The 13,569-nt window shown below is 40.9% G+C and overlaps 1 protein-coding gene across 1 annotated transcript in view; it reads right to left on the bottom strand.

The window, feature by feature from the left end:
* baiap2l1b (BAR/IMD domain containing adaptor protein 2 like 1b) overlaps positions 1-6,232 on the bottom strand; it is a 30,090-nt gene extending 23,858 nt beyond the window's left edge. Inside the window, exons 1-3 of the mRNA XM_075454891.1 lie at positions 5,877-6,232; positions 3,203-3,278; positions 2,982-3,068 (exon numbers count right to left, since the gene is read on the bottom strand). Of these exons, the coding sequence (XP_075311006.1) occupies positions 2,982-3,068; positions 3,203-3,278; positions 5,877-5,927 (214 nt within the window). The 5' untranslated portion in view covers positions 5,928-6,232. The remainder of the gene's footprint in view (positions 1-2,981; positions 3,069-3,202; positions 3,279-5,876) is intronic.
* Between the last annotated feature and the right edge of the window lie 7,337 nt (positions 6,233-13,569).

Here is a 13,569-nt window from a genome sequence, read left to right as displayed (position 1 = left end):
GGGCACCAGAGTCAGAGGTGAAAGTGGCAGTCTGAACATAACTTCCCCTCACAATAATCTGTTTAGTTATGCCAACTGTGTGCCAAGGTCACCCCAAGGAATATTTAGCTTTCATCTTAAAGAAGATAAAAATGAGGCGATAAAAGGGTAATAAATGAATAAATAAATCAACACATTTTTTATTTATTTATTCTCTTAGGTCGGCAGGGATTTCAGTGAACAGTTTATGTCCCTCCCGTCATTTCCTCTCCATTTCCTATAACCGGAAGCCCATTTTAAGCTGCACTGGACATGAGTTTAAGATCTGATTATGAGCTCTGAATCAGCAGCCGTCAGCAGCAGCCCCTGGGTGAACGTGAGCGTCAAATGCAGGTGAAAATCTGGTCTGCCTCCAGCGTTTTCCACAGACAGAAATTCTATTCGAAGCACCAGCGAGGAGCAAAGTGAAGGCAAACACATATGTTGCACTTTTTGACAAAGAAATAGCTGAGAAATGTAGTCGGATCCACAATCTTTGACTGCAGCTGCCGAAATACTTTCTTTTTCAGCCCTTCGCCCCCAGTGAGCTCAGAAAAACGGCACGTGAACCAGTTCTCCACCTGTTGAAGCCTCCGACTCTTGGATAGAGGCATAAAAACATTGTGGCAGGCCTCAATAAATACACCAGACACTGATCTATTGTGGATGGTGCTGTTCTCTGACATTAACGAAAGTGAATTTTATTCATGCCAAATGCACTTGGCAAGTCGTTTCCATACCTGAAGGACAAAAACCCATGTGTGAGAAACACTGGCCAGTTGTAAACATCGATTAGCTTTCATGACAAGACACGTCTGCCGTAATCGAGGATTTTTCTGTTATGAAACCCCAGCATGAGAAGAAAAATAGAGTGCAACTTCTGCACACAGGACACATTTTACAGCCTTCTAATGAAAAACTAGAATAGGCCTGCAACTCAATTCAATTTTTTTGACTAATCACACCTCCCTGCACCACAAGGCAGCATTATCAAATGTAACAGTCAGATGATAGAACACTTCTAACCACACTATCAGGAGAACAGGAGAACAAGCTAATTCTGGGAAGGTTTGGCCTCTAATCAGTTGCGATTCATTTTGACGGATAAAACACGCATGCATTCACATCCCAAACCTGTGAATCTACTTTACCGACACGATTAACCAACTTTAATATCAATATTATGACCGTTTAGGATAATTAGTCAACTCCAGTTGGCTTTTGTGAGTAAGTGGAGACTTTTAACAAAACGTTATTTTTTCCAAGTGACAAAACACCCTATAGAGTCAAAGACACATCTTAAAGAGTAGCCAGCAAGTATTTAAGCTTATCACAAAGGAGTCAACGGCTTACTTTTAGAACCACCTGTGAAGTATATGCAGGATGGAGGTTACACATAGTAGCTGTGCCAAAGAAGTGACACCAGCACAACACCAGGTGGATCTTCCATCATGCTGCTGAATTTAATTAGCAGTTTTGCTACTAATCACCAGGGGAGACGAGAGGCATACAGTGGTTAAATCAAAGTGTGCCTCTTGTGACAGTGAGTTAGGATGCCAGACAAATTAACTTGTGGGAACCGAAGCTTGGGGAGTTGGCCTGGAACAAAACAGAGGACCAAACAAACCCGGTGCCAGCGTATTCCCAGGCCCATCACACTCAATCACATACAAATCCCAAGTGTTCCGTGGAATTAATCCAAGTAGAACTTCTACGAAACACACCCGAAGTTGTGTGTGTTTTTGACACACTTTTGGGTTGGTCTTTAATGGGCGAGGGTGTCCAAACTTAACTGCTGCTGTAAGTAAGAGAGAGATAATTAGAGACACCTTATCGTCCATCAACATAAAAAGCAAAATAGCTAATGTTTGTGATTTGTTTCATACTTTGTAAATAACTTTCACTTGTTTATTTTGTATCTAATGGACATATACACACACACATATATATATATATATAAATATAAGATTTTTTTTTTCTTCCTTCGCATGCCTAGAAACTGCTCGACTGAAAGGCTGAAGGACACACGTGGCTACATTTTGACATTTAAATACCCTCGTCTGAGGAATACTTATGCTACAGTTGACTGGAAAGTAAAACTGAAAAATAAAATTGCTAAAACGATACAAATCACCAGCTGCTTTGGGTTTAAGTGGGCATTCCAACACACCTAACTAACCGGCATCTTCCCAGATATATGAGAGTATCCCAGATATTCCAAGACATTAAAGTAATCTCTGAGAAAGAAAACAGTTATCTGCATTTCCCCCTCTGTAGATGTACACAGCAGCTGGTGTCCTCTGACTTTATTTTTTGCAACCTTCAAAAAGATCCCTTCGGATTTGTGTATCGAGTGCACAGAAACTTGGCCGATTACTCTTCCCATTAATGACTCACACGTGTTATTTTAGTCTTACCTCTGTTGTCTTTGAGAAATTGTTGGGAAAAAAATTATTAAAAGACCAACACTTCCGAACAGCTTGCAAACGGATGTCAGATTAACCTCATATGCCCACAGTGACGCCTTTATCAGGAACCTCTGTGAACCCCACAGATTCTAATACAAGAGCTCCGACATAAATGCTGCTCGTCTGAAGCTTCTGCGTTTACAGTGAATAATTCAGTTTGTCAGTTTGACTTTTTCTTAAAGTTTTTTTTTTTTCCCCAACCTAGTGGCTGGACAGGGAAGCAGGCACAAAGGAAATGGGAGATGACATGTAGCAGAGGGCCACAGGTCAGAACTCCATAAATCTTCATCCCTTCAGCCGTCCTCCCATTCTCCCAAAAAGCTCTTATTATGGAAGGACATAAAACCTAAATCTAATTTTGCTGTCCGTAGCATTTTGCAACTTTGTTAAGATATGGAAATAATCATTTCAGGAAAGACAGTGCTTTCTCCACAGTCTAAAGTCTTCCTCTTTAATCTCAGCAGAGAGCAAGAGGACAGATACATGGAAACTTACCTAATTCTCTGGAGACCGGAGACACTGCAGCATTCTCCCCAATCTTAGACAGTGCATCAAAATACAACTTTCCTGCCATGGTCATTGCTGGGAAGATGATAAAGTTGTCATGAATCCCTTATGCCTTTTGAAACCCACAGAATATTCTACAATTTCTTTAATATAACCCCCCCCAATCCATCCTGCAAACCACTGTTTATCCATGAAATAAAGACGCTCACCAGCAACTGACTTCTCATAGCTCTTCCCCAGGTTGACCAGGTTCCTCAGTCCTGGGTTGAACTGTTCCATCACATTCTGTGTGGTTGGAAACAAAAGAGGGAGACGCTGGAACCATCTAACAGTGACATTGGATATTGTGAATAATGTGGAAAAAAAAAATCTAAATGAATAAAACAGCAGTTCTTAAAACCATGTAAATGATTGTTATTAACAGGACCTTACAACCTACTTCAGGTAAAAAAAAAAAAAAAAAAAAAAAAAAAAAGAAATCACACGCACAACATGAATCCACATAACGGCTGGCAAATAATGACAAGGAGGTCAAAAATGTTTAGCAAAATTTAAACTGAAACTTAAAACCTGTGGGCGATCCATGCTGACTTTTCAAAGGCAACTGCAGATTATTCAAATGGCTGAACGGCCACTGGGTGGATACGATGCCAACATCACGCTGTTGTGTTCCAGCTTTGGCTCCAGTCACCTCAGTGGACTGTATTGTTACTCACGTATTGACTTTATTCTCTTGTAGTTTTACATTTCAGTCACAGTCGAGCCAGATGGCCGGCCGCCCTCCCTGTCTCTAGTTTAACTGGACGTCTCCTCCTATTAAAAGCAGTTCTTCCTCTCCACTGCCGTCCACCACTTTGTGGGTTGCATCACATTTCATGTACGCCATCATAATGAATTACACTGAACTGAAATGGACTGGAATAAAATGGTCTGGGATTAACTGGACTTAGTTTGAACTGGGTAGTGTTTCATTGGAATTTAATTTGAATATGTTTCCTTTATCTGTAGTGTCCTGAGATTCCTTTGTTGTGAATCGGAGCTACAGAAATAAAGTCAATTGAATTGCTTTTTACATTACCAGCTCTAATCTTTTTCATTGTCCTGAATGGAGAACACTTATATAAACGTGCTATGTAAATTAAAGTCACTTCACGATCTGCTGTGTTTTTTTTCCTATCAAAAAAATAAAATAAACAAAACATAAACTAAGGCTGCCACAACGTGATCAATTATATTGACTCTTTGCAAAACCGAACCGGCCTCCCACAGTAGCACAGCTGATATGTGCAAATGTCTAAAATCTCCATCCTCAAAACAAGGCAGCAGCACAATATGACAATGAGTTATGCCTGATTGTTGGTGGGTGTTGGTGCCTGGGGGTCATCATTTCATGATGATTGAGTCGACGTGATGAGAACAAGACAGCTTGTTTGTCTCGTATCTTTCAGTGACGATGTACTCCATCTATATAAAGTCCAAACCCTGTGAAGACTGCAGCATAAGGTCATAGCTTACGTTCAAAAACATTCAATGACTAAACTTGGTCAACCACATTAAGCCAGTCACTGCAATCAATGTTAAACTGGCTGCAAGATGATCAGCCACTTCTGATTTATCCCTTTGAAAGTAAGCGGCATGTCAGCAACACATAAATCACTCTGGTGGTGATAAAAAAAAAAAAGATACCTTAATGATTTGTCGGTTATGTTACAGCATCTATAAATCCAACGACACAAGCAGAAGTTGTCATTCTGTCAAGCTCTCGCAAATTCATGGAATGTGTATATCTTCCAAGTATTTTCTATGCCAAACAGCCCTGCTACCAGGAGCCTTGTGTTGCAGCTACAGCAAGAGGTGCTGGCTGTATAATCTTACCACACAAAACACAAAGGCAGCTAAATTATTAAACCTGGAGTCTTTTTTCTTGCATTTCACCACTCCAAAAGAGCAGTGGGGGCTACCCCAAGAGGAGGCCAGAACATAAAAGTAGGCTAAATGTTTGTAAGAAAAGCCTGGAGTCTCCTTTTGAGTCCCTCAGTCTCTTTATAGGCTACTCCTTCCCTGTGCCACCTGTGGAGTGAAGCAGGCAGAGTGGGAGAAGTGGCAGCTGGGAAACTGGTGGCTCAATATTTGGCCTAATATTTTCTAATCCCAGTTAAATCTAATCCCAGCATGCAATCAGAAAGCAACAAATGGTCGCTGAAACATGTTTTTGGGGGGACATTTGTCCCTTTTATTCTTCCAAAGGGCCATTTACCCACAGTTACAGGATGACACATATTCCCCGAGCAGCTCAAATGATGCATACACTAAAGGAAACGACACACCTAGGGTGGGGCTATTTTCTTCAAAACCAGTGGTTCAACTCTCCAGTAAGTCACCTTTTTGGTTTGGGCTCGGGCAGAGCTGCTGGGAAAATGGCCCTCAACTGTTTAAACACTGTAAACCAACACCTGGCTAATCATTTAGCTTGGGGGATCCACACAAGCCTCTGGACTGCTTAAATACGACACATTTAAAGCAACGACACAAACTTAATACTTTGCCATCATTCATACAAGCTGCCGTGTTGAAAGCTATGAAAAAAAAACGAAGGAAAGAAGGGAAACTGTCTCTAAACTGCCGCTTCTGTCCATGTTCATATTCGATTTCAGATGCACTGCGCTGCTTGAAATTAAAGTAAAGCGGCTCGCGGTGAACACCTGTTAAACGTTTGGCTGCTAGAAGGTTGACTTGTAAAGTTAAATTACGCTGTTTTGTCACAAAAACAAACAAAAGAGAAGCACAAATAGGTGTATGGAGGTATTTTTTTTTCTGTTTGTGTGTCTTCCGTCGTGGTAGCACCTGTTGTGTTCCCAGCTCCCTTTCCAAACCAGTACCCACCTTGAATGTGCTCTCTGTTAGCTTGTTCACCTCCTCCGCGCCCCGCGACATGTTTAGCTTCTCTGGGACGCCCGACTAAGGGGGGATAAATCACTAGTTTGCTCTCTTAAAAAAAAAAAAAAAAAAAACTGTTGTATTTGACAGAAACTATGCCAACGAGAAACCTAGAGTGGATCCAGATGGGAGAAACCTACGGACGCATAAAATCCCTCATAGCCAGCAGGAGACGCGGGTGGCACACATACCGACAAAAAGTTTAAAAAAAATAATAATAAAACCGAGAGAAAGATGGAAAAGTCCAGCTGTCTGTTGCTGCCACTGCTGATCGGCACTAAAGGGCTGAGCTGTCAAACTTGTTGTAGGTGGTTAGTTCACAGGAGGGGAGGAGACCTGTAGAGGGAGGTATTATTAGCTTATTTTAACCCTTAACTCTTTGTAGAAGTAGTGATTATAGGCTGCAAAAATTGTCAAGCCAAAGGTGAAAAGAAGTTTACCTTTAGGACATGATTTCACATTAAACCTCTATAACTCTTAATATAAGTTCCTTTTATTTAAAAAAAAAAAAAGGGTTTAGGCTATCATATCTTAGAAATTTCAAGGATATTTCGGTTGTGTTTTGACTGACTGAAAAAAAACACCCTATGACCCATATAAGTTTGGCCCGAAAAACACTAACAGGCGGGAGTCGCGGGACTACTCTCGTCCAACACTGTGTATTCACGGGTGTCTTTTTCTTGCCGACCATTTCAGGCTTTCAGTTGAGATTTACAAACGACTACGTTTGAATTGCAAAGCATTTGCATTGCTGTATTTCTCAGGATCTTGTATTGTCGGGCTTGATTCGTGACTCAGACAGAGGGAGGGAAAAGGTGGACAATAGATTGAATGCTGGACATGGGCGCTCCCTGGAGGCAACTTGTCCATAATACAGTCACCGGACACTGGGCTCTGGGACTACTGCGAAATTAAACGGAGCACACCACACATAAATCTATTTATTTTGAAGAAGAAGAAACATTGGCCACAGGACTACTGTCTATGTACCAGGTCAACGTGGAATTAACATTAAATTGTGCTCTGCCATCACACAGAATGGGGTTCTTCATCACCATGCCAACTCATGTCCTCATTATCATATTTTAAAACAATAATACAATATTGTCACAGCAACAAACCAAGTGGACTAAACGTGATACAGTACTGTCTTGAAAAATACATCTTTCTATTGATTTTCTCTGTTCAAAACTGTTGGCAGGCCAGTGCCTTCCATTATATTCCCACATCCTGTACCCCAGCATGGTAGTCTCCAGCCTCTTATCCAAAAATCCTTAACGCAAGGCACGGAGGAGGCCAGTGGTCAAATCGATGGAGCATCTATACAAGGATGGATTTGACATTCAGTTGAGTTGTTCCCATGCTCACTTGCAAATGAAAGTATGGAAAAACGTTTAAAAAGTCATATGGCAAGGCACAGCTGGGCAAAGAGATAGTATATATTTTTAGTTGGTTTGTTTGTCTTCAGTAACTTTAATGCATACAGTAATTTATACTTTTGTCTTCAAGAATGTGTTTGCTGAGCTTACAGCGGTGTTCTCAATTTCTTTCACTCTGGTGGTCAGCATTGACTGTTTTGAGTTTATGGAGAGAAACACATTGGATAGATGCTTCCATCAGTCTGTACAATCATAGATGTGATTCAAAACCACTTAACAATTAATAGTGGAGCTCAAGTATGGCTGTGCCAATTTGTTTGACGAAATGAGCCATGTTTAAAAAATGATGCTCAAGTCGTCAAGAAAAAATGGAAAGGAAGGGCTGGCGCTGCGATGGACTGTCGACCTGTCCAGGGTTTGCCCAGCTGCTGGCCGAGTGGCAGCTGGAATAGTCTCCAGCCACCCAGTGATCCTGAATGGGATGAAGCAGGTATGGGAAATTAATGAAAAGGGAGTACATCACGCAAAAGTAATATGTTTTGGAAGTTTGAACTACACCAGTAAGAGCAATCATTTTCTTTGAAGACACAATTACTTTCCATTTGGATTCTCAAAGGGTGAATTCAAAGCTCTCGTTGTGTTTGTGACACTGGAGGTGGCGAGTAGGCGCTCTCTCTTACATCAGTGTGTATGGTTTGTGATTAACCACTAGATGTCCCTCACTGTCAGTTGATTTCCCCCTTAGCCAGAGACAAGTTTCAGAACATTTGAGACAATATATAGACACATGTCATGCACATGTGTATGGATACATGGTAATCATGGCTATTTCTCTGTGATATTTTGTCTTTTTTTATGACAGGATGAAACGATCAATGCCACTAAATGACCAGCCAGATATTCTCCTGTTTACATAGAACTATTTAAGCATCAAACAAATCAAACACCGAGCAATGGCAAATATCATGCGCGGGCAACTGTGAGAGCAAATATGCCAAGCCCTTTCTTTGCAAATGTCATTTGAGTTTGAAACTTTGAAAATATCCCCGCAGCCACTGGAAGCTGCAAAAGGAGCTGAATGCAAAATGAGAATCTACCCTCGGGCTCTGAACAAATACACCTGCTATCAGCTCCAAAAATGCGGCTGACACATACAATGTAATTAGTCTAAAAAGCTGCAATGTGAATGATGTTCTATTTTTTCCCCTCCCCTCTTGTTTTTGTCTGCAGTGTCACTGTCTTGATAACCTCCCACTGCATTCTGTTCCTCTTAGAGAGAAACAACCAAGGAGAAATGTAATGCTAAATTAAGGAATAATGATTGTCAAACAGACTGGTCAGTATAATTTCTGACTAATTGAGATTTCCAACTTTTACTCACAAATGCAAGCTACATACACACACACACAATTCGGAATTGTTATTTACAAAAAAAAAAAAGATTGATCACATTGTATTTTGCCCTACACTCCATGAATTTAACAACGAACTTGAACGAAGACAATGTCTTATTAAGAGGGTGCGCCTTTGAGAAAACGACTTAATAACACTCAAGTCTCCCATCATCTTCCCTTTTTTTACTTCAGTGATTGCACGGACTGGCTGACCAATCACGAAGTCTGTCAAACTGTCAACCAATGAGAAGAAATTCACATGATGAGCTCCAGGGGGCAAGAAGAGACAGAGAAGCACAGGCAGTATGTCACAATGCGACTGTGAAAGATTGTTTCTGTAATATGTAACAGTCTTAGTCTGTTAGTGCCGAAGAATACGTAACGTTGCACGACATTAGTTGAGGTTATGCATGAGCTGCACTCTCAGCACTGTCCAAGCGATCTGTGATCTCCCCATTTATTGTCTCTTTTGTGCGTGTGCTCTCAAGGACAGCTGTTGTGACGGAACACCTGAGTGCATCAAGGCATTCAAAAGATGCCGTGAAAAGCAAGGCCACCTCTTTTTCACTCATGCCATATTTTTCACAGCGGTGAAGCAGTGTGCAGACAGTGGTGATGGTTTAAAAATGAGCTTTTTTGTCCTTGGAATGGGTACACGACATTGTGGTTTTTATATGCTGCAAATCTAATCAACTACACCTGCGTATTTATGTCAGGCATTGAAACGAAAAGCTCAGAAACTTATTTTTTTTCCACTTCACGTTACATTGACGTCAATCATACTGTTCTTAAAATAGCGGAAAGGATGGGGAAAAAAAAACTTACCAAGGTGAAGATACACAACACCTTGTTATACTCATGTGTTGCGACCCTCACTGAGGCCTATAGTATACCGTCTGATGGAGCTGCAGTGCAGGAGCTCATTACTTTACGAAGTAAGATCATGAATCTAGCCCTTATCTGTTGGGCAAAGCAAGGACCAGAGGCCAAACAGCTAAAAACCTGTCTTCATAATTATTTTTTTTTCTAAATAACAGCTTTACCACATCAGTCCCTCGTTGTGAAAAAAACGGACATTCAATTGCGCGACCACATGAGGAATGAGACTGATTTTGAGCCAATTAGGCTCAGCAGAAACCTTTCTCCAGGAGCTTTTGTTGCTCCAAAATATCTCATTACGTGAGCAGTCTCGCTTCAGCTTCACTGTTCACACGGCACAAATCCCAGGTAAACTAAACTCGAGGTACTGAACTCTGAAAGTCACATTTACATGCAAAAACGGGGATCTCGAGGATCTGGATGGGTTTTATAGTTGCAGTGCACCAAATCCTTCCAAGAAACATTTTACAAGTTTTGAAAGACATTCGTTTCAGTCTACGATAAAAAAAGAAAACTTGACAGGATGTTTTGCTGAAGCCTGGAGGAAGTTGGAAGTATTTGTAAGATGAAAAACTTTATATATTAAATAGGATTTTTGAATGAAAAGTTATGACGGTCAGAACAATTTCCCTCCGATATAAAAAATGTAGTCTCAAAAGGTGACAGAGGGACCAAATGTCTGTTTTGTTATTGGCAGTAGCTCATGTATGATCTCATTCTTATTCTGAAGTGATAAGAACTAAGGTAGACATTTTCATGCTCATGAGGAGAAGCTGCTTTACAAATTGCTGAGTCATCTGCTCTGGTATTCTTCAATATTGTACCAAGATCCTGTGGGCACAGATCTCATGTGGAGCACGCTACAGACAGCAAATAAGTTGCCCAACATACTTTTTCCCAATTTGTTTTTCATTTGTGTCTTATAGCATTGGTTCTCTAGACATTTACAAACTAATCCGGTTTAGGCAGGACCAAGACTCGAGTCCATTATTACCTTGTTACTTGTAAAATAAATCACCAAAGTGTTTGAGGGGTAAATTGTTAAATTGGACTTCTTATATGATTGTGCAGCACGGCCGACTGCCTCAGATTCATAACTAAAGATGCACAGGAAACTGAGGGTCTCTCAGCAGTGAATATTTGCTCTGCATGGTATTGCGTTCTGCAGTGCGTGAAAATTTAATATCAGACTGGATGTCAGGCACCACATTTCATAGGATTATTTGTGCTGGCTGGGACTGAGGTCCCCTGTCGCGTATGCCACTCTCCATGTTTCACCACAAAATAATAGCGAAAGAACAGCCCTGATCTTCGCACGGGCAATAACTAGTCCTGCTACGCACCAGAGGAAGGGTTGTTGTCAATATTTTTGCTCAAGACCACTAAACAATTAACAGTTGACAGGAAAGACCTCTCCAGGTCAAAGGTGAATTGAAAGTCTGTATGCAATGCGGTCATTTGTGCAATCAGAAAATATCATGAAGGAAATGCACTGTTTAGTGATAAATACTATCAAACATGGTGTAAGCAGGCAAGCTGTGCAGCCATAAATGTGACCCTAATAGATTTGTCACCTTCTCTTGCGCTGTTATAAAAACCTTCTTGAGATAATCAAATTCAGAAATGCCACAGATCACAAATGAATGTCTTTTCCCAGTGGTGAAACATGGAGAAATGTTCCTGAATTTGATACCTGAACGCCGCAGTCTGCACACTCAAGAAATGATTTAATCCCTTTACAAAGTTGCAGACAGATATTATCTGGGAACTCTCCTCCATGCCAGCTTGGCGACAGGCATTAGCATGAACATTGATTCCATAATCATTGTTTTTATGCTGAGCTCCTGTTGGAATCTAGACATGTTTGATCAAAACAAATATTTCAAAGCTGCAGAAGCTCTTAATGCAACACAGAGACATCTCGCCTACGAATCCTGTCTGAATGAGACAAGAGCTGTCATTCTAAGCTACAAAGCTCTGCGCTCAGGGGTCATGGCTCAGTGTGTTAGAAGGCTCTTCACACAGCAACACGTGCACACATGTCCTAATTGCTGTGTCTGTCATCTTGATGCCTTCCCTAAATACTCAAGGTTTGTATCTGTGTTAATTACACCTTCTTAATCTGCGTCGCAGTTGAAGTTTGCCTTTATGGATGACAAGAAAAGCTTCTCACTGTTTGAGCAATATTTCCAGCCTGCTCTTGAATCTGTTTAAGAGCAGTTTAAGAACCAGACAGCTGATGCTTTACAACTTATAAACGTTAGTACTGTCTGAAGTGAGCAACTCTTGAATGAACTTTATTTACTGTATTAGTAGGAGGTTGGACTTCTGTTGGAGTCCCTTCTGACATTAAGTTGAGTATTGAGTAGGGCTGGGCAACGATTAAAATTTTTAATCGAATTAATCACATGACTTCCCTGATTAATCACAATTAATCGCATTTGTACGCCCATCCATCCATCCATCCATCCATTATCTGCGGCATTTGTACACAAAATCCAAAAATGAATTCAAAAGTAGTGTATAGCTTTTAGCATTTGGTTTTATTTTAAATGTACTGCCATATGAATGAAAGTGCCATAACATTTGTTGTGCAAACACACTTTTAACATCAACATTTTTATGTAGTTTTTATGTAGAAGCCTCGCTCCACTGTCTGTTTCCTTGAATGACTTGCTGGTATCAATTGTGTGTTTTGCCTTTAAAGACATGGTTGGTAATCCTGTTCAGAAACACATTTTGTAATACTGGGTGAAATGGTCCGTCTATCCTGAGAGAAATCTATGCAAGATGTATTTAGAAAAAGGGACGAAAATAATCAGACCTCTGTGGCAGCTGCAGGACTGAGAAAAAGCTGACCAATCCGAGATCAGATTGGAGCGCCTACAAAAAACCAATCAGATGCCTCTGCTTTCTGCCTACGTCCCCCTCTGTCGGCTCCCTGCTCCGTGTGCACACGCGGTTCTACCGGCTTTGGATGAAGCACTGATGGAATGGGGGGGGGTTGGAGCTTAGAGGAGGGGCCACTTTCGAATCTTGCTAGCTCTCTTGCTAGCTCTCTAGGATTACCTACCATAGCTTTAAGTGATATTTTAGACTGGAACTACTACGGTGATAAGACAATTCAACTTGGCAGTGTTTACAGATGACTTTGGTTCTGTCGACTCCGCCTGGAAGTTCTGGAAGAACTTTGAAATGAAATGGCCAAATAAAAGTTCCGTACCCTTCTCCATGTTTGGTGGATCCGCCAATTACTTTCTTTTCTGGTTCTGCAGCAGACAGCAACATACTTATACAATAATAAAATAAATAATAAAACAGGGGTGGTCCGTGGCGTAGTGGATTGAGCAGGTGCCCCATGTATGAGAGGCTATAGTCCTCGCTGCAGCTGGCGAGTCCAGCATCAGACGGCCCTGTGCTGCGTGTCGTTCCCCCTCTCTCTGGCCCCTGCTTCCTGTCTCTCTGAACTTTCCTATCCATTAAAGGCACAAAAGCCCCACAAAATAATACTACATTTTTTATTTTTTTTTAAAAAAGCGTTAATGCGCGATAAAATATTTATCGGTGTTAAATAATTAGCGAGTTAACGCGATAATAACGAGTTAACTCACCCAGCCCTAGTATTGAGTCTATCTAAGTTGCATCCTGTACTACTTGGCTTTTTTTTCCCCTGCTGCCTTATCACCTGACAGACCCAATAAAGACTGATAAGATATTTTGTTTAGAAAGTAAAGTTTGTTTAGGAGTTGTACATGTTCCTGTGGCTTATTAAACATGGATGTGTAACTCAAACTTGAGCGTGTGCATATTTACACAAACCTTCCTTCCTTTCCTGTGTGTAAGGCAGATTAAATAACGTTTTGCCCTCCAACCCTTTGAGCAGCATACCATGTGACTATAATCCATAAATCCCATGAGAATGTTTGGAATTTTACAGGGATGTGATGGTTTCTAAAATAAATGTACTCTCCTAGAATAAATGAGAAA

The sequence above is a fragment of the Odontesthes bonariensis genome, chromosome 21 (assembly GCF_027942865.1).
Source record: "Odontesthes bonariensis isolate fOdoBon6 chromosome 21, fOdoBon6.hap1, whole genome shotgun sequence".
Taxonomy (NCBI): Eukaryota; Metazoa; Chordata; class Actinopteri; order Atheriniformes; family Atherinopsidae; genus Odontesthes; species Odontesthes bonariensis.
This window is presented reverse-complemented; position numbering and strand designations above follow the sequence as displayed.